The sequence below is a fragment of the Nomascus leucogenys genome, chromosome 16, assembly GCF_006542625.1.
Source record: "Nomascus leucogenys isolate Asia chromosome 16, Asia_NLE_v1, whole genome shotgun sequence".
Lineage (NCBI taxonomy): Eukaryota > Metazoa > Chordata > Mammalia > Primates > Hylobatidae > Nomascus > Nomascus leucogenys.
Window position 1 is genome coordinate 46,987,440 of NC_044396.1, and position 27,177 is coordinate 47,014,616.

At 37.5% G+C, this 27,177-nt stretch overlaps 1 protein-coding gene across 5 annotated transcripts in view; it reads left to right on the forward strand.

The window, feature by feature from the left end:
* The first annotated feature begins 7,888 nt into the window (after nt 1-7,888).
* The window catches only part of SDCBP (syndecan binding protein), a 30,091-nt gene continuing 10,802 nt past the window's right edge, over nt 7,889-27,177 (forward strand). For 2 of the 5 annotated variants that reach the window (XM_030795369.1, XM_030795371.1), the window contains exons 1-4: nt 7,920-8,036; nt 19,456-19,518; nt 25,620-25,698; nt 26,937-27,046. In XM_030795369.1, coding sequence (XP_030651229.1) covers nt 19,468-19,518; nt 25,620-25,698; nt 26,937-27,046 — 240 coding nt within the window. In that variant the 5' untranslated portion in view covers nt 7,920-8,036; nt 19,456-19,467. Of the gene's footprint in view, nt 8,037-16,193; nt 16,242-19,452; nt 19,519-25,619; nt 25,699-26,936; nt 27,047-27,177 lie in introns of those variants that run through there. The other 3 variants (XM_030795368.1, XM_030795370.1, XM_030795367.1) reach the window with 3 other exon arrangements.

The following is a 27,177-nucleotide window of genomic DNA, read 5'->3' on the forward strand; positions in this document are numbered from 1 at the left end:
CTGGGTTCAGGGGCTGACGTCTGTATTCCCAGCATTTTGGGAGGCCGAGGTGGGCAGATCACGAGGTCAAGAGTTCGAGACCAGCCTGACCAACATGGCGAACCCCTGTCTCTACTAAAAATACAAAAATTAGCTGGGCATGGTGGTGCGCACCTGTAAGCTACTGCACTCCAGCCTGGGCGACAGAGCAAGACTCCGTCTCAAAAAAAAAAAAAAATTTAGCAATACAGACTATTATAATTTATGCAAAATTTTAAAAATATTCTATTTTAAAATGCCCAGCTATACTAAATCTAAAGTTAAAAATCCTGTTAAATAAGGAATAATTATTCACCTTTCAAAAGTGTCTAGGCTTCACAAAATGATTTGTTTCAATGTTCTTTTCAAATAGACAGCAGCCTTGGAAGCACATTTAGAAGGTGACTAAATTGACGAAATATGATTTACATATTTCTTCTTAGGAATATATTTTCTTTCGAGTGAGATCCTCTAATTGTACATAAATAAATTTGTTCCAGGAAAGTCAGCTGAAGAATGTTTTAAGTGGTGGTTTCACTGGTCAACAAAACATTGTTCATAATCTTGCTGATGGAACATAAAACCCTGAGAGGGGAAATGTGTTCTGGAACAAAGCCTGATATTATAAGGAGTTTAGGGCAGGCTGATTTATTTGTCATGTGGCTGAGATTTTTAAAAAGAAGAGGAAGTTCCATAATTCAACAGAGCAAGTGACCTGCAAATGATCAACTTTTAAAAAATCATTTACTGTGAAATAAAATCTTCAGAAAGAGCAATAGTGCTAATTATGATCATAGTATTATGTTGATATTTCAAAAAAATTAAATTATCTGTTCTGAAAATTTAATAAGAATGTATGGCAATTATTCTCATCTTTACTCCTACCCATAAGCAACATTATAAACCAGGAAGAGACCTAAGAAGTATCATTTTGAATAAAGAATGCTGTACTTTAGGCATAGCACGTAATATTAAAGAGATTTTTTTATGCAATAATATCTTTGGTAACAGTGTATTTATATTTGTGGATTTATTTTTGCATCAGACTACTGAAAGTCCTAAAGAAAGCAGCATGTTCTGGAAAATAACTAAATTAGCATCCATAGTTAACCTATGATCATGGTTTGGGCCTACACTAATAATATGTAGATCTTACCATGTTTTCATAAATATTATTCAAAAATGAGTCATGCAGAGTAATGCGATTACATTTTGACCAGTTTGCCTCTTTCCTCCCTTCCCCATTTTCTACCAGAAGCAAGAATCTCTCACTATGTCCAAACACACAACTTTTCTCTGAGACATTCCTTCTAGCACCCTCTATCATCCAATTCCAACATGGATTTCTGCTTTCTGGGCCTTCTACATAACTGTCATCCAGGCCCTCCCTTCAACAACATTCTGTAACTGTTTGCCTTTTCCTTGTGCCCTGGTGTTGTGGGAACCCTCTCACCTCCTTTTCCTTTTTGTTGTTGTAATCTTATCTTTTGGAGCAAGTGCAGCTTTAATTTCTTAACAAAGGGAGCATGAGACGTAAACTTTGATTCCTTGTATGGATTAAATGTCTTTATTCTATCACACTTGAATGACATATGTGGCTCAGTTTAGACTTCTAGGTTAGAAATAACTTTCTCTTATAATTCAGAAGGCATTGCTCCATTATCCACCAGCTTCAAGCATTTCTGTTAAGAAACCCAATGCCATTAAGATTTCCAATCATGGGTATGTACCTGTTTCTTCTATCTGGGAACTTTTAGGGTTCTCTCTTTTCTGTCATATTCTAAAATATCACAATGATGTGTTATTGTGTGTGTCTTTTTTTTTTTTTTTTTTTTTTTTTTTGACGGAGTCTCGCTCTGTCACCCAGGCAGGAGTGCAGTGGCGCGATCTCGGCTCACTGTAAGCTCCGCCTCCCGGGTTCACGCCATTCTCCTGCCTCAGCCTCTCCGAGTAGCTGGGACTACAGGCGCCCGCCACCACGCCCGGCTAATTTTTTTGTATTTTTAGTAGAGATGGGGTTTCACCGTGGTCTCGATCTCCTGACCTCGTGATCCACCCACCTCGGCCTCCCAAAGTGCTGGGATTACAAACGTGACCCACCGCGCCGGGCCTTGAGTCTTTCTTACAGTTAATTGTTCTGGGCAATTAGTGCATCCTATTAATCTGGAGACACCTGTTATCCAGCTCTGGTACTGTTTGTGCATTCGTTTGATAATTTCTTCCTTTCCATATGCTCTTTCAGGTATTTCTAGTATTTGGACACTAAACTTCCTGGATCAATCCATTATCTTATTTTTCTCTCTTAAATTTATTATCTTTTTCATTCTCATTTCTGGAAGATTTATTTGACTTTATCTCCCACACCTTCGATAAATATTTTTCTTTTAATCAGAAGAGAGCTGGAGTATATAAATTTTTTAAATTTTTGTCATAATACTTTTTCATTTCAAACATCTTTTTTTAACATAACATTTTGAATCTTCCTTTAAAATATTACTCTGTTCCTCTTTTATGAATTAAATATCTTCTTTATCTTTCTGAAAAAGATTCATAATAGATTTTTAACCATCTGTGTCATTGTTTCTTCTTTTTTATGTTTCTTTTATCTTCTGCCTTTCATGCTAGAGGCTTTTTCAAATTTTGGGGAATCTTGGGGTATCTGCTCACTTTTAAGAGGGGACAAAAAGATAACTTAGGGCAAGGATGGGACTTCATTATAGGGGGATGAGGCCACCTGTCAGTATCTTTAAGTCTTTTTTTCTTGAGTTGCTCAGTTTTTCCAGAGAGACATCTTTCAATCTTCTGCCTGAGCAGGAGCAAGGGATGGGTATAAACCTGACCATTAGTGTCCTTGAAGCCAACAGGCAGATGAAAAACAAATGGTCAGTGCTTTCATCATTCAATATACAGATTTTCACATCCTTTTCCTTCTTTCACCAGGGAGTAAGTCTTCATTCTTCTGCAGACATAGGTGATCAACAGTTCAAGATGATTCTGTCAAGGTGCAGACAGGGCTGGTTTCTTTTGGAGGCTCTAGGGGAGAATCTGTTGCTTATCTTTTCCAACTTCTAGAGGTTGCTGATGTCCTTTGACTCATGGTCACATCATTTCAATCTCTGCTTTCTTCCTTATATCTAATTCTACCAACTTTGAACCTTCAACCTTTCCCTCTTATAAGGACTCTCATGATTACATCAGGCCTACCTTGATAATCCAGGACTATTTCCTCATGTCAAAATGCTTAATTTAATCACACCTTCAAAGTTTCTTTTACTCTATAAGGTAACATATTTACAGTTTTGCAGATTAGGATGTGGACATCTTTGGCGGCGGCATCATTCAGCCTAGCACAACTGGTAACTCACAGGCTATTCCAAATTTAAAAAATCCCAAGACAATCTTCTAATCTTCCCATCTCCGAAATCTGCTCATCTTAGTGAACCTCATCTCAGCAAATGTGCCAGCATCCACATATTTCCTCATCCCAGAATCCTGGTACTCATTTTAGACATGTCCCTGTAATTAATCCACATCCCACCATCCACAAAGTCTTCCTGATTCTTTATCCTAATCTTTTTTAAAATTTTTGATTTTTTCCATCTTCAATATAATTGTCACATCAGGACGACTGCAGTAGTCTCCTAGTACAACTCCCCACATCCCAGACTTATTCCCACATCCAATTTATCCTCCAAGCAGTAACCAGAGTAATCATTTCAAATGCAAATCTAATCATGTTACTCTTTTCAGTAGTTCTAATCCTAATCACATGCTCAGTGTTTCTGGTGACAAGCCCCTATCCTGAAGCTTTTTAAGGCCCCTCTTCCTCACTCCTCTGACACGAACTACCTCATTAGCATAACAAAGACATTCCTATCACTAAGGGTATTCCAAGGGTTTTTGAATCTCTGCACTAGGAACAAGAGACAAAGACTTATATATTATATATATATATATACACACACACACACACGTGTGTATATATATAATTTTATATATAATATATTATGTATATAATTTATTATACCACATACTGTCCTATGGTTTTTGACAAATGCATAATGTTACATATCAATCATTATAGTATCATACAGAATAGCTTCACTACCATAGAAATCCCCTGTGCTTCACCTACTCACCCATCTGCATCTCTCCCAAACCCCTGGCAATCATTCATCTTTTTACTGTCTCTATAATTTTGCCTTTTCCAGAATGTCACAATGTTGGAGCCATACAATATGTAGTCTTTTTAGACTGGTTTATTCACTTAGAAAAATACACTTATCAATCTCCTTTTTTTTTTTAAATTTAGAAATGAGGTCTCACTATGCTATCCAGGCTGGAGTGGAGTGTCTATTCATAGACTGCAGCCTTGAACTCTGAAGCTCAAGTGACCCTCCGGCCTCAGCCTCTCTAGTGGCTGGGACTACAGGTGACTGACTTTCCCGTGTCTTATTAAGGCTTGATAGCTCATTTTTTATTGTTGAATAATATTCAGTTGCATGGATGTACCACAGTTTGTTTCTCCATTAACCTACTGAAAGACATCTTGTTTGTTTCCAATTTTTGGCAATTATGTATAAAGCCTCCTTAAATATTCACGTGTAGCTTTTGTGTGTACATAAGTTTTCAACCAATTTGAGTAAATACCTAGGAATATGATTCATGGTTCATATGGCAAGACTATGTTTAGCTTTGTAAGAAACTTCTGAATTGTCTTCCAAAGTGGCTGTACCATTTTGCATTCCCACCAGCAATGACAGTTTCTCACTCTAGTTGGCATTTGGTATTGTCAATATTTTGGATTTTAGCCATTCTAATAGGTGTATAGTGGTATCTCATTGATGTTTTAATTTGCAGTTCCCTAATGTTACATGATGTTGAGCTTCTTTTTATGTAGTTATTTGCCATATCCATCTTCTTTGGTGAAATGTCTGTTCAGATCTTTTGTCCAATTTTTAATTGGCTTGTTTTATTATTGTTGAGGTTTAACTGTTCTTTGAGCATTTTGAATACAATTTTTTTTTTTTAATAAAATAGAGATAGAGTCCCACTATGTTACCCAGGCTGGCCTCAAACTCCTGGGCTCAAGTGATCCTTCCACCTCAGCCTCCCAAGCAGCTGGGACTACAGGTGTCTGCCACCACATCCAGCTAATTTTATTTTTTGTTTAGAGATAGGGTCTCACTATGTTGCATAGGCTGGTTTCAAACTCCTCAGCTCAAGCAATCCTCCCACCCAAGCCTTCCGAAGTGCTGGGATTACAGGTGTGAGCCACTGCACTTGGCCCAAATTCTTTATCAGACATGTTTTATACAAATATTTTCTCCCAGTCTGTAGCTTGTCTTCTCATTCTCTTGACATTGTCTTTTATGAAGCAAAAGTTTTTCATTTTAGTAAAGCCCAACTTGTCAACTTTTTCTTCCATTGAACATTTGTTTGTTGTTTCATCTGAAATCTTTTTGCCAAATCTGAGGTCACCTATATTTTCTCCTATGTTATCTTCTGGAAGTTTTATAGTTCAGCTTTTAAATTTAAGTCTATGATCCATTTTTAGTTAACTTTTGTGAAGGGTGTTAAGTCTATGTCTAGATTCAATTTTTTTTTTTTACATGTGAAAGTCCAGTTGTTCCAGCACCATTTATTGAGAAGACTGTCCTTTGCTACTTTGCCAACGATCTGTTAAATGTATCTGTTTGGGTCAAGTTCTGTGCCTTGTATTCTGTTCCATTGATCCATTTGTCTATTCTTTTGTCAATACCACGCTCTCTTGATTACTATAGCTTTACAGTAAATTTCAAAGTTGAGTACCTCTATGGACTGAATGTTTGTGTCCCCCCAAAATTTATATGCTGAGGCTTAATCTCCCATGTGATGGTATTTAGACCTAAGGTTTTTGAGAGATAATTAGCTCATGAGAGTTGAGCCCTCCTAATGAAATGAATGCCCTAATAAGAATAGATAGAAGAGAATTTGCTTTATCTGTCTCGTTTTCTGCCATGTGGGGATACAGTGGGAAGACTGCCATCTGCACACCCAAAAGTGAGCCCTCACCAGATTTCCAGATCTGCCAGCAACTTGATTTTGGGCTTCTCAGACTTAAGAGATGTGGGAAATAAATTTCTGTTGTTTAAGCCACCCAATCTATGGCAATTTGTTGTAACAGCCTGAACTAAGGTACTGTTAGGCCTCCGACTTTGTTCCTCTCCTTTGGTAATGGTTTGGCTCTTCTGGGTCTTTCATATTTCCACATAAACTTAAGCATCAGTTAATATCCACAAAATAACTTGCTGGGATTTTGATTGAGATTGTATCAAATCTATAGATTAAGTTAGGCAGAACTGACAGTTAAATATCAAGTACTCCTATCCATGAAAATGGAATATCTTTAAATTTATTTAGATCTCCTTTGAACTCTGTAGTTTTTTTCATTGGAACTTTTTTTTATTAGAACTTTGTAGTTTTCCTGTATAAACCTTTTACATATTTTGTTGGATTTATGCCTAAATATTTCATTTTATTTTGGTGCTAATGTCAGTGGTTATTGTGTTTTTAATTTCAAATACCAATTGTTTATTGCTGGTATATAAGAAAACAACAGACCGTGTATGCAGGTCGACTATTCCTAGTACAGAAATCCAAAATATGAACTACTCTAAAATATGAAACTTTTTGAGTGCTGACATGAGGACCAAGGGAAATGCTCACCGGAGCATTTTGAGTTCTGGAGTAGGGATGGTAAACCCATAAGTATATAATGCAAATATTACAAAAGCAAAAAAAAAAATCCAAAATTGGAAACATTTCTGGTCCCAAGCATTTTGGCTTAGAATGAGCCTGTTTTAAACTTGTTCATGCAAACTTGCTATAATTGCTTTTCATTCTGTTTTTTTAGGCGAAGAGTGTCAATTTTTTCCGGATTTTCTATGTTAGATAATCATCTCATCTGAAAGCAAAAAGTTTTATTTCTTCCTTCCCAATCTACCTTGTAATTATTTTTAAATGTCCATTTCATCAGCCTGACTATAACCTTACTGAGGGCAAAGTTTTCATCTTTAGTTGTCACCTCTTTTACACTCAGATTTTTATTAGTTTTGCCACATATTAAATTATTCTGGCACTAATTTAGCTAGAAATAAACTGCTTGCAAATGCTATTTTGTCAAGGACTCTACAGTATTCCATGGTAACTATGATTACTCTTGGGTAAACTGTGCCTCAGTTTCTTTGTCTGTAATGGGATGTCTTTATTTCATAGACTGATGTGAAGACCAATAACACTATACATTAAGTTCGTAGTGCTATGGCTGGCACAAAATCAGCCCTCAAGAAATGATCGTTATGTTTTTGTACTGGGAAGCAATTACTTTTGCGCAGCACCACACATAACTCTCAACAGCGAAGGAATGTTAGCTTAGGTGGACAGAGTAATACGCCCCCCACCACCAACATCCAAATTTCCAACAGAAAAATAAAGCAGGAGTTGAGACAGGGTCGTGAGAGGAACGTTTCTGAGTCTATAGTGGAGAGGTACAGCAAGCGGAGAGTGAGACTAGGGCAGCAGTTGTGGAAGTCGAAGGCATCCCAAGAGGGTACACGGGCTCCTGTGACCTCTTTGAATTGGAGGCGACAAGAACCAAGCGACTGTGAGCTGCGATACACTCAGTAGTGAGTGGGTGGCACAGGGCCCGCGGGCACGAACTGCCGAAGAGCGGAGAAGACTGGGAGCATAACCGCTGGGCAGCGGACAGCGGGCGGCATGGACCGCCCTACTTTGCCGGATACCTGGAGCTGCAGGAACGACCCACGCCCAGGCCTCTTTATCCCTACCGCCCCGTTACCTTGGGGACGGGATCACCTGACCCGGCGCCGTGCGCCTGCGCGGGCTGAAGGCGGGGGCGGTGCCATGACGCGCCTCGGGGGCGGTCCTCGGGCGCGCGCCGCTCTCTTACCCTCAGGCCTCAGAAGTCCGTGCCAGTGACCGGAGGCGGCGGCGGCGAGCGGTTCCTTGTGGGCCAGGTGAGAGGCCAAGGGGGGGAAGGAGGGACACTGGTGCCAGGTCCCGGGCGCGGGGACTTGGGGCAGAGGCGTGACGGTCCCCGGGCCACTTCACAGACTGCATCCTGGTCGCAGCCGTTTTCGCGGGGCAGCGGCGACGCCCTCTCCTCAGGGGGCTCCGCGCCCCTCCCTGCGCCCTGCTGGCTCGGGGGCAAGTTTGCGGGAGCAGCGCGCTCTGCCTGCCGCGACCCCGCGGGTTTCGGGTTCCTGCCCGGGCTGGGGCTGGGGTTGGGGCTGGGGCTGGGGCTGGGGCTGGCACTGGCAGAGCCCAGAGGCCCGGCCGGGTGAACGCCGGCAGCCCCCGCCCCAGCTCTGGGGTTCTTCCTGGGACCGTCTCTCGATCCTTGTTTTCTCCTCAGTAAGATCTCGAGATAAGTTAAGAAAGAGCCTCTGGCCACGGTTCCTCCCAGTGCTCGGCGTTTCTAGCGCTGTATTTAATCACCCTTCTTTTGGGTTATTCGGAAAGTCCTGGATTTGAAAGGAGGAAGGAAGTGTTTGTTTAGTGGGAGAAGTCTTGACTTTTTTTGGAAGGGGGTGGGGAGAGGTTGTTTGCTTTGAGCTTTTTCCTGGAGAAGTCGGACCTGAGGGAGAAACGTTTCCAGTAGGGTGTGTTTAGAAGGAAATACCCCTGAGATCTGACCCCAGAGATCTGATGACTCAGAGCCTTCCTTTCAGGATTTCCTTGTAATAATGGGAAAGGGAGGGCATATGGATGTGGAAAGTTTTCACTTTTACCAAAGTGGTGATTTTTGAGTCATGGAGTCTTCTAATGTGTCCATTTTTGAAAGGAGTTTGTAGATTATCTAGACTGTATAACCACATACACATTTACGGTTACCTTTTCCATTACGTACATTGCTTAGAAAGTACGCTCGGCTTACCAAACTCTTAACATCCGCTTGTTTAAAAAAGAAATAGTTGATTAAAGCAGGAAATTTACCCTGAAAAACAAGGTAAATTTAAAACTGCGGGCCTTTTAGATTAAATTGATTTCTAAATGATTAGTTAAAACTCAGATTTGTTCAGTCTTTTTATTTTCCTGTTTAAGATTGAGGGATAACGGTAGAAAATACGTCCTTTTGTCTTCTGTGTTACCAACTTAATTCTATGAAATTTGTGCCTTAAATGGCACATAAATATTATAAATCAAGTGGTTTGCGGCACAGAATAAAAAGAAGTAGAATGACTTTTAAAATGGTCAGTAAATAGTCAATCCATTATAAACTAAATTTAACTTTGGAGACATTAACTTTTAGTTTTGGGCATTATAGGAAAAGATGTAAAAAGGGGAAAAAGATGAGCAAAAGGGGAAGAATTTGCTAATGGTTGCCGGTTAAATGTACTGTTTAATTAAAGAGTTTCTTAAAATGAGCGTGACACAACTATTTTCCCTGTTTTTGCCAGATTTGGGAACTTTTTATAGATATTAAATGCCAAGAGATTCCAAAAAAGAAAAGCGCCCCCAAATAACTTTAAAATACTTTCTACTTTTAGCAATAGTTACGTTAGCATTTATTAATTTCTTTTCAAGTGCTGCCAACATCTTTTGTAAATGTATTGTTTTTGAGTAGGTAAACAGTCACATGTCTCAAAATTTAAGCAGCATAAAAAGGTATATAGTATCAAGTCTCCTTCTGGCAGGCAGGCAACTTTTTCACATTTCTTAGGTTTTCTAGGCAAATTTTATATCTACACAGGCAAACATATAAGCTGTATTTGCCTCCTTGCTTTTAACACAAACGTTAACATTTTATATACTTCTTCACATTTTGCTCTTATTTTTCCAGTTAGTGATAATATTTTGGAGCTTTTCTAATATCAGCATAGATAGCTTTCAAGTCTTTTGCTGTTACAGTCAGTGCTGCGGTGAATAAACTTTTACATATGTTGCTTCCTTTGTGCACATATATTTTTACACTTCAGGTTTTGAGACCTGAAGTGATACGGCAGAGTTGGAGGGTATCTGAATTTAGAATTTCGGTAAGATACTGCACACTCACTCTCCATGGTAATTGTACTAGTTTACACTCCCATTAGTAGCATATGAGTGTTTCTCAAAGCCTTGCTGTCAGAGAATGTTGTCAAACTGGATTTTTGCCGGTTCACTAGGTGAGAAATGGAATCCTATGGGTAAGGATTAATTATTCTACTTAGAATGGACTTCATATGGACATACTTCTTCATGGCTGATCATCAGAAACCCCCAGGATACTTATTAAAAAGAAGAGTTCCTAAGTCCTTCCATGAAATCTGTGTCTGCCCAGGAAGCTGTTTTTATAATAACTAGAGCCTCGGGTAATTTGGCTCTGATGATTAGCCAGATTGAGAAACATTGCTCTGGAAGACTGCTTAGGATATATCAAATTGTGTTTCTAGACCTCATGTATGAGCCATCTGGAATGCTTACTATCTGGGTCCAGTGGACACTGTATTTTTTCATTTTTTAGTTGTTTTTTTTTTTAAGAGACGGAATCTTGCTATGTTGCTCAGGCTCGTCTTGAACTACTGGGCTGAAGCAGTCCTCCTGTCTCAGCCTCCGAAAGTGCTAGGATTACAGGCATGAGCCATACGGTTCCTGGCCTGATACTTTTATTTTTACATTTTTCAGTCATTTTATGAATAGTTCGCAGAAGTGAAATTGAAGAGATAATGAAACACAACTTTACTAGAAATTTTAATAACTGCTTCAACAAAAGAAATCCAGGTGATTACTCTAAATTTTCCTGGTTTTGAAGATATCAGTAGTTGAAATAGGCAACATTTTTAAATTCAACTAATTGCTTATCAACTGTCATGTAATTTTAAAAAAAAAATCAACGATTTTGCCGTCCTAAATTTTTATTATCCCAAGATGTTTTTACTACAGCGGTTCCCGACATTTTTGGCACCAGGGACTGGTTTCATGGAAGACAGTTTTCCACGGACGGGATAGGTGGATGGCTTCAGGATGAAACTATTTCACGAGGAGCGTTTAACCTAGATCCCTTGCATGCGCAGTTCACAATAGGGTTCCTGCTCCTATGAGAATCTAATGCTGCCACTGATCTGACAGGAGCTAGAGCTCAGGTGGTAATGCTGGCTCACCCGCCACTTACCTGCTGTGGGTGGCCTGGTTCCCAATGGGCCACCGATTGGTACTGGTCCATGGCCTGGGGGTTGGGAACTCCTGTCTTAATAGCTTAGATTAAAAGAAGCAAATAAACATTATTTCACCTTAAACAGTCACATATCATTTTTAAGGGAGGCCAGCTGTAGTTGGTGGTTTGAGAAGGGGTGAGGTTAATAACTAAGAAAATGATGAGTATTGCCATTCTAGGTGATATTATTTGGAAATCTTTGCCAGTGTTTCCTACTTCATTAATTAGAATATTGTGTCCAGAGAATAAATAAACTAGAATTCCAAAATATCACATACAGTATTTAAGTTGAGTACCTTTGTTCTGTACACATATTTAAAGACTTCAAGGAGGTTACTCTGATATTGCCCTGAGGGGGTTGAGGGACAAATGGGAAACTTGGTACTGAGGCAGACAATATATAAATACATATGTACATGTGTGTGTGTGTGTGTATATATATATAAAAAATAGCCTTTTGGTGTTCTGAAGAAGTCCGAAACTATCCCAAACACTGAAAGATCTCTTAATAGAAACTATTTGGGAGTTATTTCTGAGGCCTGAGATACATTGGGTTTAGGGGCCTTTCATAAGGCATGAAGTGAGTCACAGAGATTGCAAATAATGTAGTGTGGGCCAAACCTGGTCAAAGGGTATGTGGGCAGTACCATTTCTTTCCAAGGAATTAGGCCAGTGGAAAAAAGCTGTAGTGGTCAGGAAGTTTTGATCAAACTCTTAAAGAGTAGTGGGAGTTTTATCTTCTTAGTGATTACTCAGCTCGAAGGAAAGCCTAGAAACAAAATTCTTTAGTTTGTACAATAATAATGTTTGATAAGAGTTGCAAGTGAGGTAAAATGAGATTCTTACAGTGATGTAATAGTTACTTTCAGAATCCTCTTAAACCTCATTATTGGTCATTATAAAATTCCAGCCACAATTAGAAGGATTTCCCAGAGGTAGCTTTGTGGTTCTTGAAAAAGGGCTGTGTTTCTGACAGTTCCCATTAGGTCAAAGATTTAAATATAATGTACAAGTGACTTAATGGAGCCCTTCAGAAAAATAAAGCATTTATCATTTTCCTGGAAGGCTTTTTAAACTGCTAGGTTCAAAAGTATAGACTTGCCCTAAGAATATTTTGATCTTTTCAATAAGTGTTTAAAGATATCTTATTTACTGTTGTTTTGATGACATTTGTCAAAATACTAACATTCGGTATCTTTTTAAAAAGTGTTTTTTATTGGTGAGACAGAGCCTCAGTCTGTCCACCCAGGTTAGAATGTGGTGGTGTGACCACAGCTCACTGCAGCCTCAACCTCCTTTGCTCACGTGGTCCTCCTACCTCAGCCTCCCGAGTAGCTGGGACTACAGGCATGTGCCGCTGTCCCTGGCTAGTTTTTTATATTTTTTGTAGAGATGGGGTTTCTCCATGTTGCCCAAGCTGGTTGCAAACTCCTGGGCTCAAGTGATCCACTCACCTTATTCTCCCAAACTGTTGGGATTACAGGCACTGCGCCCAGCTACATTTGATATCTTTGAGGATGAGGAAAAAGCATTTATGCTGTGTAAATAAATTAAATGTGAGTCCTGCCTTTAAGTAGTGGAGATAAACATATACTAGCTATAATCTAAGGCAGAGTTGAGAGGAGTTGGGAGGAGCAAATAATATCCAACTGAAGCCATCAAAGTCACCCTCTTTTAAGAAGTGACACTTGACCTAGGCCTCAAGGCTAACTAGGATTTTGATTGGTGGAGAAGTCCTGGGAGGAATTCCTGGAAGAGAATGCACCTTTTACAAAAATATGCAGGCATGGAAGCACGTGACCTGGGTGGCAAATAAGCAGTGGTTTGCAGCTACAACGTTTTAATACTTGGAAAGAAATTTAATGAAATGGGTCAAGAAAGTAAAATTGAGGAATGCTTTGTGATTTAAAAAATAGTGAGAGTTAATTAAGATCAATACACTTAAAGCAAACCTGAAACTTACTTTTTTCAGAAATGTAACTTACGGTAATATTTGTTATTTAAAAAAAATTTTGAAAGTCCATTTTTCTTCTAGGCTTGAGTTGCTGGTGTGTGAATTAAGAGTTGTTCAGACAACTTCAGTTAATATTTATTTGAAGAGAAACTTCTATGGAGAGAAAAGTTAGGAAACCACTTCATTTTTCATGAGAACAGTGGGATTTTGAAGTTAGCCAGTGACAGAATCAAAAAAAGAAACCAAAAATAGAAATAATATTAGATGGTCAGGTAACATTCTTTTCAGTGCATTTTGGTTGTTGATATTGCAACTTGCTTTGCATTTTGTATATTATATATCATATGCATTTTGTTTATATTGATAGAATGGCTGAAAGTTTAAATAAGGCAAAAGATTGTGTTTAGGGAAAGGCTGCTAGGAAATTGATCCTTTGAACCCAAAGAAGATAATTCACTTTGTTGTCCTGGATTAATACAATTAAATCATATTTGATAGTGTTCTCTCAGGAATGTGATTTTTTTTTTCCCACAAACCCAGATTCTGTTTTTCCCTTAAGGACTGTACCAGGCCACTACCATTCACCATTGTACTGGAGATTATAGCCAGAGAAATTAGAAAAGAAACAAATAAAAGATGTGTAATAGCAGCAAGAAGGTGCAATAGAAAGCTCATATGCTTCTTCTCCCCACAGAAATACTGATTCAATAACAATACACACACCAGACCTCTTTGTGAGAAATCCGGAAACTAGTTAAGAGGCTCCTGCATTCTAGGTGAGCAGTAAACCAGCTGCAGTGAAGATGGTAGGAAAATCCATCCTACTTGCTCACCATAGTTCATTCCCCTGGCTCAGCATGGCATGAGCAAGAGGAAACTCCAGGCTCCTGGTTTTTCCCTGGCGGGGGAAAGAGAAGACTGAAACATATGTGTGACATTCAGATTTTTCAGAGGTCTGCCCAAGGGTCTGGTTTTTATTTTGCCTGAATATAAGTTCTGACAGGAAAGGGCACCAGGTTGCAAGGTCATTGAAAACAAAGCTGACAGTTTAGATTAGCAGGCACTCACTATGGTCCCTCCCCCTCCCTCAGCATGAAACCAGCAGGAGAAAATCCTCAATTGTTGGCTTCTCCTTGGGGAGACAAAAGAGTTAGAATGTGTGTCCAGTGTTTCACCTTTTCAGTGGGCTGAGGGACTGGCTTCTGTCTTGCTTGTCTTGGAAAGCTGACAGGGGCTGGTGTATTCCAGGTGCCTGGGAGCCACTGAGAACAACAGAGAGCTGGAAGACTTGTTGCTGCTCTAGAGGACCTATGGTAGGGCAGACAGAGGATGATACAGCTCAGCAGCCTGTCCCAAGGTGTGCCATGAAAGGGGTTGGGGAGAGAATAGTGGAGTATGTGTCCAGCATTCCAGCACTTCAGAGAGCTACCCCCAAGGGACTGGCTTCTGTTTCACCTGACTTGGAGCACAGGCAGGAGTGGACATACTCTAAAAGCCCACTGGCAGGAAAGGGCACCAGGTTGGAGGCCTCTGAAAACGAGAGAGCTGGGTGGCTTGCAGCGGCTCCCGAGAACCTGAAGTACCATAGACAGATAGCACAGGGAGCAAAAGATTGTGAGATCCTGAAAAAGGAAACCAACAAGTTCATCTTGAGAATTTATACACACTGGTCGAGAAGAAGCATCCTCAGGAAAGGTTCAAAAGGCATGCAGAATCTCTAGTCAGGCTGATCAGTGAGGCTCTTCATCTCTGTACAGAGCCAGTCCACAAAGACTGGGAGGGGTGATATTTTTTCAAATGGTTGGATCCCAACATGATGTTAAAAGACACACAAAGAAATAGGGAAACATAGCACAATCAAAGGGTCAAAATATCCAGGAACCTACTTTAAGGAAACAGATATCTTCATTATCTCAGAAGGAATTCAGACTAACCACCATAAACACGTTCAGTGACCCAAGGAAAATGCTGCATGAACGAAATGGTATCAACGTAGAGATTGAAAACGTAAAAAGGAACCAAACAAACATTGTAACAGATGCAATATGCTTCTTTGACCAAATTAAAAGATTTACTAGAGGAGTTTAGCAGCAGTGTTTTTCAAGGAGAAGAATTAGTGAACTTGAAGCCAGGTCATTTGAAATTATCCAGTCAGAGAATCAAAAAGAAAAAGAATAAAAAAAGAATGAAGACAGCCTAGAATACTAATGGGACAGCATCAATTTTATCAATGTAGATTGTATGGAAGTTCCATATGTTGGAAAGAGAAAGGAGCAAAAAGCTTATTTGAAGAAATAATGGCCAAAACTTCCCAAATTGAAGGAAGGCAGTGGACATCCAGATTCAAGAAGCCCAATGGACTCCAGAGTAGAAATCCGACGACATCTACATGGAAACACACTGTAATCAAATTGTCAAAGAATTTTTTTTTTTTTTTTTTTTTGAGGCGGAGTCTCGCTCTGTCGCCCAGGCTGGAGTGCAGTGGCGCGATCTTGGCTCACTGCAAGCTCCGCCTCCCGGGTTCACGCCATTCTCCTGCCTCAGCCTCTCTGAGTAGCTGGGACTACAGGCGCCTGCCACCACGCCCGGCTAATTTTTTGTATTTTTAGTAGAGACGGGGTTTCACCGTGGTCTCGATCTCCTGACCTCGTGATCCGCCCGCCTCAGCCTCCCAAAGTGCTGGGATTACAAGCGTGAGCCACCGCGCCCGGCTCAAACTGTCAAAGAATTTTGAAAGCCGCAAGATAAGAACAACTTGTCATGTACAAAGGAGATTCTGTGGGACTCTAAGTGGATTTCTTAGCAGAAACCTTGCAGGTCAGAAAGAAGTGGGATGATATAGTCAAACTGCTGGAAGAAAAACTGCCAGCAAAGTACTGTATGTGGCAAAACATTTATTTAAAAGTAAAAGAGAAATAAGATTCTCAAAATCTGAGAGAGTTCATCAAGACTATATCTGACTTAAACGCTAATGGGAGTCTGTTAAATGGAAACAAAAGGATGTTCAACATGAAAATATAAAATTAAATGATAAAGCTATGGACAAATACAGACCTGCATATTATTGTAATGGTGGTGAGTAAATCACTTATTTCTGATATATAAGTCTAAGACAAAAGTATAAGTGCCTATAACTATAAAAATATTAATAGATGCACAACATAAAAGATGAAATTTGTAGCATCAGTAATGCAGTATGGGGATGGATGAGAAGAAGCAGTATTGTATGCAGCTGAAGTTAATCAGCTTAAAATAGGTTTATTAGAAGATGTTTTATGTAAGCTCCGTGGTAACCACAAAGAAAATACCTATAGAAAATACACACACAAAAATAAGGAATCAAAGCACATCTATTAAAAAAAACAAAACAGTGAAACAAAAATCATGATGGCAAGAGAGGAAAGGACAAAAGTTTCAAGATAGAAAATCATTAACAAAATGTCATTCTAAGTGCTTCCCTATCAGTAATAACTTTAAATGTACTAAATTCTCCAATCAAAAGACATAGAGGGGATGAATGGATTAAAAAAATAAAACCAAGAGCCAGCTATACCCAGTTTATAAGAGACTCACTTCGGATTTAAGGACACCTTTTATTTATTTTTTTACAGAAATGGATATGCTGAGTCTAAAACTGATACTGAATTGATAGGGATTTAGAATAGCCAAAACAATTTCGAAAAAGAACAAAGTGGGAAGATTCACATTAACTGATTTTAAAACTTAATACAAATGTACAGTACTCAAGAATGTGTGGTACTGGTATAAGGATAGACATATAGATCAGTGAAATAGAATTGAGATTGCAGAAATAAGTGCATACAGTTATGATCACTTGATTTTCAATAACGGTGCGAAGACAATTCAAAAATGTTATTTTCAAAAAGTGGTGCTGAAATAACTGGGTTTCCGCATGGATAATAATGAATATGGATCTATACCACACACCATGTACAAAATTAACATAAAATAGATCAAAGATATAAATGCAGGAATTAAAGACATAACATTTTTAGAAGAAAACATAAGGGTAAGTCTTCATAACCTTGAGTTGGGCAATAGGTTCTTAGATGTTATATCTAAAGCGTAAGCAACCAAGAAGAAATATAGATTCAACCTCGTCAGAATTAAAAACCTCATATTGCAAAATGCACTATGAGAAAAATGAAAATACAATCTACAGAATAAGAAAAGTATTTGTAAATCATATATGATAGTGGTCTATGATATGGTCTGAATGTTTGTGACTGTGTCCCTCCATTCATATGTTGAATCCTGTAATTATCAAGGGGATGGTATTAGAGTTACCATATGACCCAGCAGTTGCATGCTTAGCTATATTCCAAGAGAATTAAAGATGCATTTATTAAAAAGGTATATAAACTTACATATTATTTGCTAACAATGCAAATGCTCATTGGCATTTTTAACAGCATTATTTATAATAGCCAAAAAGTGCAAATAACCCAAATGTCATCAGTTGATGACAGCATAAATATAATGTGGTATTCATACAATGGAATATTATTCCGCTATGAAAATGAATGAAATACTGATACATGCTCCAACACAGATGAACCTTGAACCTATGCTATGTGAAAGAAGCTAGATGCAGAAGGCCACATATTCTAAGATTCTAGATTAAGCATCCAGAGCAGGTAAATCCAGAGGCGGGAAAGCGTATGTTGCCTGGAGCTGGGAGGAGGGTAGAATGGGGAGGCATGAGTTTTCTTTTGGGGAGGATGGAAATATTCGAAGATAGGTAGTGGAGATGATTGTAGAAGTCTGTGAATATACTAAAAACCATTGCATTGTATACTTTGAAAGGCTGACTTTTAGAGTGTGTGAATTAATTTAAAAAAAAACTATCTCATACTGTCCAACTAGGAGACAGAGACCATATAGTGATTTTAACAGTGGAGGTTTAATACACAGAATTATTAGTTATAACATGATTGAAGAAATAGAAATTGACTTGTAAGAAGTAAAGACAACTTTGAAGAATACTGTAAGAGCAGACTTAAGTAGCCACTAACTCTAGGGCTGTTAACCATACTGGGGCTGAGATTCAGGTCTGGTTGAAGAGGGGACAGATGTCACTGGCAGATGGTGAAGCCGGATACCATGCTTCTGGAACTTATTCTCCCTCTGGCATTCTGAACCTTGGAATTTGCTGCAGAAGCCACGTGAAGGGGTTGAGAAAGCTGCTCGGGGAGATTCCTTGGTGGTGGCATTCTGCTGCAGAGTTACTCAACAGAGTGCTGGGGTGAGCTTCTGCATGCTTGTGAAACTACTCCTTGCAGGAGTCTGGCTAGAGTAGTACATTGGAAACCATGAAGAGAAAAGCTCTTCCTCCTACAGTGTACCTCCAGTTGCCTCTACTGACAAGGCTTAACATCATGCCAGCTGGTAACAGAGCAATGTTGAAAGAACTCAGCTCCATTTTGGGAGAGAAAGCAATAAGAAGTGGATTTGGAAATGGGAGGTAATAAATTGATACATGAATCAAGAATCTTACATTAAACCGTATACCAGTTTAGCATATATTCTGTTTTATTGGGTTGAGTGAAAGTATCAGGTATTCATCTCAAAACAGCTAAATAAAATTTAAAATATATATTCATATAATACATTTAGAGAATTGTGTTATAAATTATTACAAAAAGCAATTTATAACTAAACATACTTCTACTTAATATAGAAGTATTTTAAATGAAAAGTAAAAATTTCCCTTATTCCTCACTCCTTTACCATCTGTCTTCTGAAGAAAAATCTGTTAGCAGTTGATACAGTTTCTTCTGTATACATATATGTGTGTATATATTTTTCTTAGTAATAGAGGTTTCATGTATTGATACTACATATGATCTGCTTTTAGGCTTTTATTGTTAGAAGGAAATGTAGCTGTGTAGTGCCCAAGGGCATTGTACTAAGGGTAGTTTCCTAGTCCTGGCTAAGTTGCAAGTACTTGTGTAAGTTAGGAGTAAGTCACATAACTATTCTATTTGATTTTCTAAATTTGTAAAATGAAGGGACTTTTACTTGAATTTTAAAAATCAGTGATGGATATAGTTCAATAATAATATTAGGGGAGGAGAGGTAGTTTGGTAATTAAGTATCAGCTAACTTAGTATGGCCTATATATTCTTATTTTTTAATACGTTTTGCAATTTAAATTTTTTTATTGCGTTAAATAGTTCTACGTGTTTATGTGTCTGTGGCTAGCTGTGTATACTATTTCAATTTCTATGACATCAGAGTAATAAAACTTTCTTTTTTTCTTTAGAAGAATCCTGCAAAAATGTCTCTCTATCCATCTCTCGAAGACTTGAAGGTAGACAAAGTAATTCAGGTATGATAGTTTAAATACTTTTTTCAGAACAAACACAGTAACATGCATTCTACTTATAGGTGAAATAAAGCAAGATAGTTAAATAGCAGATATATTTGTTCATTTTTACACTTCATAAACTTTTTTTAGTTTTATTAATTGCAGACTAAAAAGTTTACAGAAAAACTAGCTCTTTTTTTTCATTTCACTGTGAATTAATAGGCATGAGATTTTTTTTTTAATTCAACTTACACTTTTTACATGTAGCTTAATTTTCTGGCTAAAATTTAAATTATATGTAACATTTGAGTTGACAAAATATACTCCAATTTTTTAGATATTCATAGTTTTGTATAAAATTGGTATATTTTTCTTTTGGATCTTTAGGTATGACCACTCTTTAATTGTATGTCTCTTAATTGAAGTTAAAATTACAGAAATAGTGGAGTACATGCTACTTTTAGAAGAGCAGTCATGTAAAAGCACAGGGAAAGTGTAGTGATTTCTTTCCTTTGAGAGATGAGCAGCAGACATTTCACTTGTTCATTCTCTAAATGACTGTGTAGAGATTGCAGTATTTCTAATTGCATTGAGTTGAAAATTTTTATAGTCCTTTGTAGAAGTATTAGTTTTGAAGACAAATGCTTCTGCTTAAGAATGAAGTGAGGAATTGGGACCAATTCTGGCGAATTGGGAAATTTTTGGTAATTATTTTAACTGGGGATAATTTGTAGTATATGATGAATTTGTCTGTTTACGGTTAGCTTTCAACTTGATCTCTTATCAATTTAGAATTTCTTCAGCTGTTGTTTATTGTTTTAATTTGACAAGATAAATGAAAACTCCTTACCTTGAAGATCATTTTATTGGGTCCCTATCTTCAGTTTACTAGAAAGTGAGATTTACTTACTGATAATTGAACTATGAACAATTATTTTCTATCATGGATCCAGTATGGATATTAAAATGAGGTTTGTACAATCTCTGAAATCTACAGTTCAGCTGCCAAGGCTTTGATGCCTCAAAGTTTCAAGTGGCCTATTCAGTCATCTTTTACATGTTCCTATCACTTCTTTAGTATTTTGTCAGTATTTTCTTCATGTGGTTTTTATTTCCACATAGTTCATCTAAACAAGCACTCTTTCTTTTTAGAAGGCTTTTATCTCAAATATTTAGCTTTCCAGAATAACTGCTTAGCCATTAATATGACATCAACACATTAACTGATACGGATTTTTAGATGGACCTGTAAGAATGACTAATCTGTTCTTTGTTTTCATCCTTTTTTTGTTAGCTTTTTATGGAATTGAATGTAAATTCACCGTAGTCAGCTATGAGCTGAGGCTTTTGATTTTGAAAACAGCAACAGAAGAAGAATTGATATTGACAAATATTGGAATGAAAAATAAAGAGGGCTACAATCTGTATCATTCTGCCCTCTTTAAGCAGAAGTGAATTACATAGATATTTACATTAAAGAACGTTTATGTTCAGAGCAGAAAGCAGCTGGGAGATAGAACAGTGAATAAGGAGTAGGAAGCATGGTTCTTTTACTACCCCTGAATTAAAAAATATTCCTAATCTAGCCATTAAACTCTTTGGCTGGTTTTTTTTTTTTTTTGCATCATTTTCTAAGGTGAATGATACTCATGTTTGTTTTTTTTCTTAAGATTCTCCTGAAACGGTATTATGAAGGAAGGTAGTATTCATTTTCTCATCTGCTGGCCTTTAACACCACAGCAAAGCTAAATTACAGCAATGCACCAACCATTCATATTTTGTAAACTATTCTGCAGTAGCCATTAGGCTGTGGCTTTTAGCATCATACAGTCCCTAGACCTTTTTCTCTCCATTCCAAATCCTGACAGGAGCCTGTGGTTTCCTCTACTTATGCAAAGTAAGCTTTTAATAAATAATGATATATAGAAGCAGAGTTTATCAGTTTCCTAATATGGTGGGCAGAATTTGGCAGAAGTGACGCTACAAGCATGTTTTTCCACATCCTTTCTGTTAATGGCAGAAACAGTAGGCCTTGGCATGCTCCTTGGGGCACCCCAACCCCTTTTTTTAGTAGTGTCAGATTTCAAAGTAAGTTTGAAATAAGTAGCTACATTTAATGGTTTATGTTACTTAAAACTGGGTTACATCCTTTTGTTTCATTTTTACTGTAAATAACATAATTAAATTTATATAACTTTGCAGGGAGCTTTCTATATGTATTCTTCAGTATTCCTTGGATTAAAAACAATAGCAATGAAAGAATAGAAAATCATAACTACATACAAAGGAGAAGTATTTTAAATTAATAAGCTGTGTTTTAGAGCAATTTTAGATTCGCAACAAAACTGATCAGAAAATACAGTATACCTTCTGTCCTCACACATGCACAACCTCCCCCAGTATCAGCATCTGCACCAGAGCGGTACATCTGGCTCATTAATATCACCTGAAGTCTACATATTTACATTACATTACATTAGGGTTCACTGTTGGTGTTATATGTTCTATGGATTTTGACAAATGTATGGTGACGTGTATATAGTCATGTGTTGCTTAAAGACGGATATGTTCTGAGAAATGCCCCATTAGACAGTTTTGTTGTGCAAACATTATAGAGTGTACTTCCACAAATGTAGATGGCATAGCCTACTACACATCTAGGCAATATGGTATAGTCTATTGTTCCTATGCTACAAACCTGTATGATTGCACCTGTATGATACAGTAATACTGCATGTTACTGTGCTGAATACTGTAGGCAATTGTTACACAATAGTATTTGTGTATCTAAACACAGAAAACGTATGGTAAAAATACAATGTAAAAGATTTAAAATGGTACATCTGTATAAGGCACTTAGCATGAATGGAGCTTCCAGGACTAGAAGTTGCGCTGGGTAAGTCAGTGAGTTAGTGGTGCGTGAATGTGAGGCCTAGGACATTATTGTATACTGCTGTAGACTTCATCAATACTCTATACTTGGGCCGCACTAAATTTATTTAAAAATGTTTCTTTCTCGAATTATAAATTAACCTTAGCTTCCTGTAACTTTAATTTTTTAACTTTCTGACTCTTGTAATAACACAGTTTAAAACACATTGTACAGCTGTATAAAATATTTTCTTTATATCCTGATTCTATAAGCTTTTTTCCTATTTTTAAAATTTTTAGTTTTTAAAAATCGCTTGTAAGTTTGTTAAAAACTAAGACACACACTCACATTAGCCTAGGCCTGCACAGGGTCAGAATCATCAGTATCACTGTCTTCCACCTCCACATCATCCCACTGAAAGGTCTTCAGAGGCAGTAACATGCATGGAGTTGTCATCTCCAATGGTAATAGTGCCTTCTGGAATACCTCCTGAAGGACCTGCCTGAGACTGTTTTACAGTTAACTTTTTTTGTAAGTAGAAGGATATACTCTAAAGATAAGGTGTATAACACAGGAAATACATAAATGAGTAACATAGTCATTATCATTATCAAGTATTATGTACCATGCATAATTGTAGGTGCTATACTTTTTCATATATGACTGGCAGTGCAGTAAGCTTATTAACACCACCATCACCACAAAGTAATGAGTTGTTCTGTGTGACGGCAGCTATGATGTCACTAGACAGTAGGAATTTTTGAGCTCTTTTATAATCTCATGGGACCACTGTTGTATATGTGGTTCATCATTGACCAGAACAAGCAGCCCATGACTGTATACCGTTGTAGCATTAGACAGAATAGGTTCACTGCCCGAAAAATTATTTAATGCCTGTTCTTCCTTCCCTTCTAGAAACTCCTGGCAACCAATAATTTGCTTTTGCTTTTGTGTTTTTTTTAGCGTCAGGATGTTGCTCTGTTGCCCAGGCTGGAGTACAGTGGCACAGTCATGGTTCACTGCAGCCTCCATCCTCCTGCCACAGCCTTCTAAGTAGCTAGGACTACAGGCATGCACCACCACACCTAGCTAGTTTAAAAAAGAATTTTTTTTTCCCCTGAAACGGAGTGTCACTCTGTCATCAGGCTGGAGTGCAGTGGTGTGATCTTGGCTCACTGCAACCTCCTCCTCCTGGGTTCAAGCAGTTCTCCCTGCCTCAGCCTCCCGGGTAGCTGGAATTTACAGGCATCCATCACCATGCCTGGCTAATTTTTGTATTTTTACTAGAGATGGCGTTTTGCCATGTTGGCCATGACAAACATGACAACATGCCATGTTGGTCAGTTGAACTCCTGACTTCAGGTGATCTGTCCACCTCAGCCTCCCAAAGTGCTGGGATTACAGGCCTGAGCCACTGTGCCTGGCCAAAACAATTGTTTGCATAGGCAGGGTTTTCCTATATTGCCCAGGCTTGTCTTGAACTCCAGGCCTCAAGCAACTCTCCAGCTTCAGCTTCCCAAAGTGCTGGGATTAAAGGCCTGAGCCACTGTGCCTGGCCTAATATTTTATTATCTCCACAATTTTGCGTTTTTCAAAATGTCGTATAGTTGGAATCATAAAGTATGTAGCCTTTTGAGATTGGCTTCTTTCACTTAGTAATATCCACTTAAGTTTCCTCCATGTCTTTTCATGTCTTTGTAGTTCTTTTTTTTTTCCCAGTGCTGCACAGTATTTTTTTTGTTAGACATGATTCAAGAAGTAATATAACAAGCCACTAGCTCGTTTTAGCTAATCGGTGGTGAAAGAACTTTCAAAGTTCAACACATGTTCAATTTGTGGATTGTTATTTACAATTTATAAAGATTTTCATGCTGTATTTTGTTTAAATCTACAATGTTTAACAAATTATGAAATAATAAATATTAAAGGATGACTCAACAAGTATATCAGAACATATAATTTTAGTACCATTCAAAGCTTTTGTAGGCTTTACTTATTTAAACTAAGCTTTCATATCTCCAAGCATCTTTGGGACTACTCTTGACATTGATTTTAGGGCTAGGTTGAGATACTACTATGAACTTCATTTTTAAAATGTTACATTTCCAATAAAGTAAAAAGTTGGTAGAGATTGGTCATACAACTTATTACCAAACTTGTCTCTAATGACATATAGCTATTTCAGAAAGTCAGATCTAATTGTAAAGGATAAAGTACTTCCATCAGTGAGATACTTCATATGATGTAGGCCATCAAGACGGCCCTGAGAAGAGGATACTTGAGCATGAGTAGCATTGATAAATGCTAGAGTGTCAGTGTGTGTCAGAGTGATTTTGGCAAGTTTGTTTAACAGTTACAAATTACATTACCTTGTCATCATCGATTTATGTCAGTGATAAACTGTGCTATTTTCATAATTTCTGATATTTTAAAAGTATTTAGCATAAACCCCTTCCTATACTTGCTGCAATGAAGATAAAGATGATTTCAGTGGGACATGCTTAGTATTAATTTTTTAGGTGTTTTTCTGATATGTGACTTTTATATGAATATGGGCAAGCTTTTTTCTTATGAAAATAAAATATTTTGGCCGGGCGCAGTGGCTCACGCTTGTAATCCCAGCACTTTGGGAGGCCGAAGCGGGCGGATCACGAGGTCAGGAGATCGAGACCATGATGAAACCCCGTCTCTACTAAAAATACAAAAACTTAGCCGGGCGTGGCGGCGGGCGCCTGTAGTCCCAGCTACTCGGAGAGGCTGAGGCAGGAGAATGGCGTGAACCCGGAAGGCGGAGCTTGCAGTGAGCCGAGATTGCGCCACCGCACTCCAGCCTCGGCGACAGAGCAAGACTCCATCTCAAAAAAAAAAAAAAAAAGAAAAGAAAATATTTTTACTTGGACTAATTAGTAAAAGAATAATGAAAATGTAAAATTTATTCATTTTAGAATGCACTTTGAAAATATTCATTTATTGTGGAAGCACTATGAAATACTGGTTATAAGACATATAGAATGGTACTTCTACAATTTTTTTTGTGATAGCCTTTAAAGTATTTAGAATATCAAATATAGTTTTGATTTGCAGATTTCCTTTGAAAAATGTATTGCTGACGTGTTTGAAATTAAACTTTCTTACATAAATCTTCATTGTTGTAGTTTCTTTTTGGAAGTACTGGATTTAGCTTATAAATTATATAAGAATATAAAGTAAGTATAGCATATTGTTAGAATTTTCTTCTTTTCTTTTCCAGGCTCAAACTGCTTTTTCTGCAAACCCTGCCAATCCAGCAATTTTGTCAGAAGCTTCTGCTCCCATCCCTCACGATGGAAGTAGGTTTATACTTTGAGTTCATTCTCTGTGAACAGAAATATTGTTATCTTCTTTTGCTCAGATAAGGAATCCAAGATTTTTTTTGGACAGGCTGCATAAAATTGGTAGTTAAGCTCAAATAGTTATGAATAAGAAAAAAATGTTTACTTCAAAAAATAACCCTTTTTCTGATTAAGATAGTGAACTGTGGATATGGGGGGATGTATTTCATGGCTTAATGAAAATTAATTTTAGACTGACTTGTAAATCCCTAACATGTGGCTGATTCATTTATGAATGAATTATATATATGAATTCACATATAAGAACTATATGAATTCACATTTAAGAACTATTATGCTGCTGCTGTTGAACTTTCTGAATTGTCTTCTGTCTTTCCTATGGGAGCTTCTGAAATTTCCAACCACCTCCTCTTTGGGAAGCCTCCTAAATCTTGAGGCCTTTATTCATTCTCTGTATCCTGTCTTTGGTCCCTTTTTCTTCAAGGTTCAGAGGGATTCAGGACAGAGCTCCTAAATACTATGACTTAAGATACAAAATAAGTGTTAAATAAGTTTTTGTGGCCTGTCATTTTGTCTTACAGTTTATAACATTGTGCCTCATAGAAAATTCATTTTAAGTCACAGATAATTTAAGTTTTATGTAAAAAAGAGCTTTTGGAAATAGTATATAACTACTAATAAGTGAAATAATGTTAATATTTAAAAATACCATTTCCAGGATTTCACTGGAATATGGTTAAAATTATTAAAATGATAAGACACTAAATAAATTTACAAGCTTTCAAAAAAATTGTTCATAAGAATCATTCCATATCCCTGTTTACAGAATGAGTTATAAAGTAGCTGACTTGACAAACAGATATTTTGGTCAGTTGTTCTGAATTGGAGAATCAGTGGCATTCTTACTAAATTCCTAATCAAGTAAGTTTATTTTAAGAAACAGGAAAGGCAAGATAGTTTATTTGGAAAAGTTATTTCTACTTTTAAGTGTTTAGGAATCTCTGGTTGTTTCAGTTCAGATGTCTTCATATTTTATGAATTTTATACATTTTCTGTATTTTCCATTTCTGATTATTACAGAGATGGGGAGATGCCTTTCCAAATTGCTACTTTAAATTCATTCTAGATTTTATAACTTCAGTGTAATTTTGTTAATACGCAGAAGCCCATAATAAGAGAAGTTTTCATTTTGTGTATTCTGTAAGTGCTTTTTAATTTATTCATTTACTTTTTAGATCTCTATCCCAGACTATATCCGGAGCTCTCTCAATACATGGGGCTGAGTTTAAATGAAGAAGAAATACATGCAAATGTGGCCGTGGTTTCTGGTGCACCACTTCAGGGGGTATGTATAGTGTAATTAATTTTGAATTATATAAAATCATACTTTACATGTTAATATAAGCTTTCCTCTTTGTGGCTGACTCACAGATATACTACTAGCATTGAACCTCACTTCTCAGAAATTTTAGACTT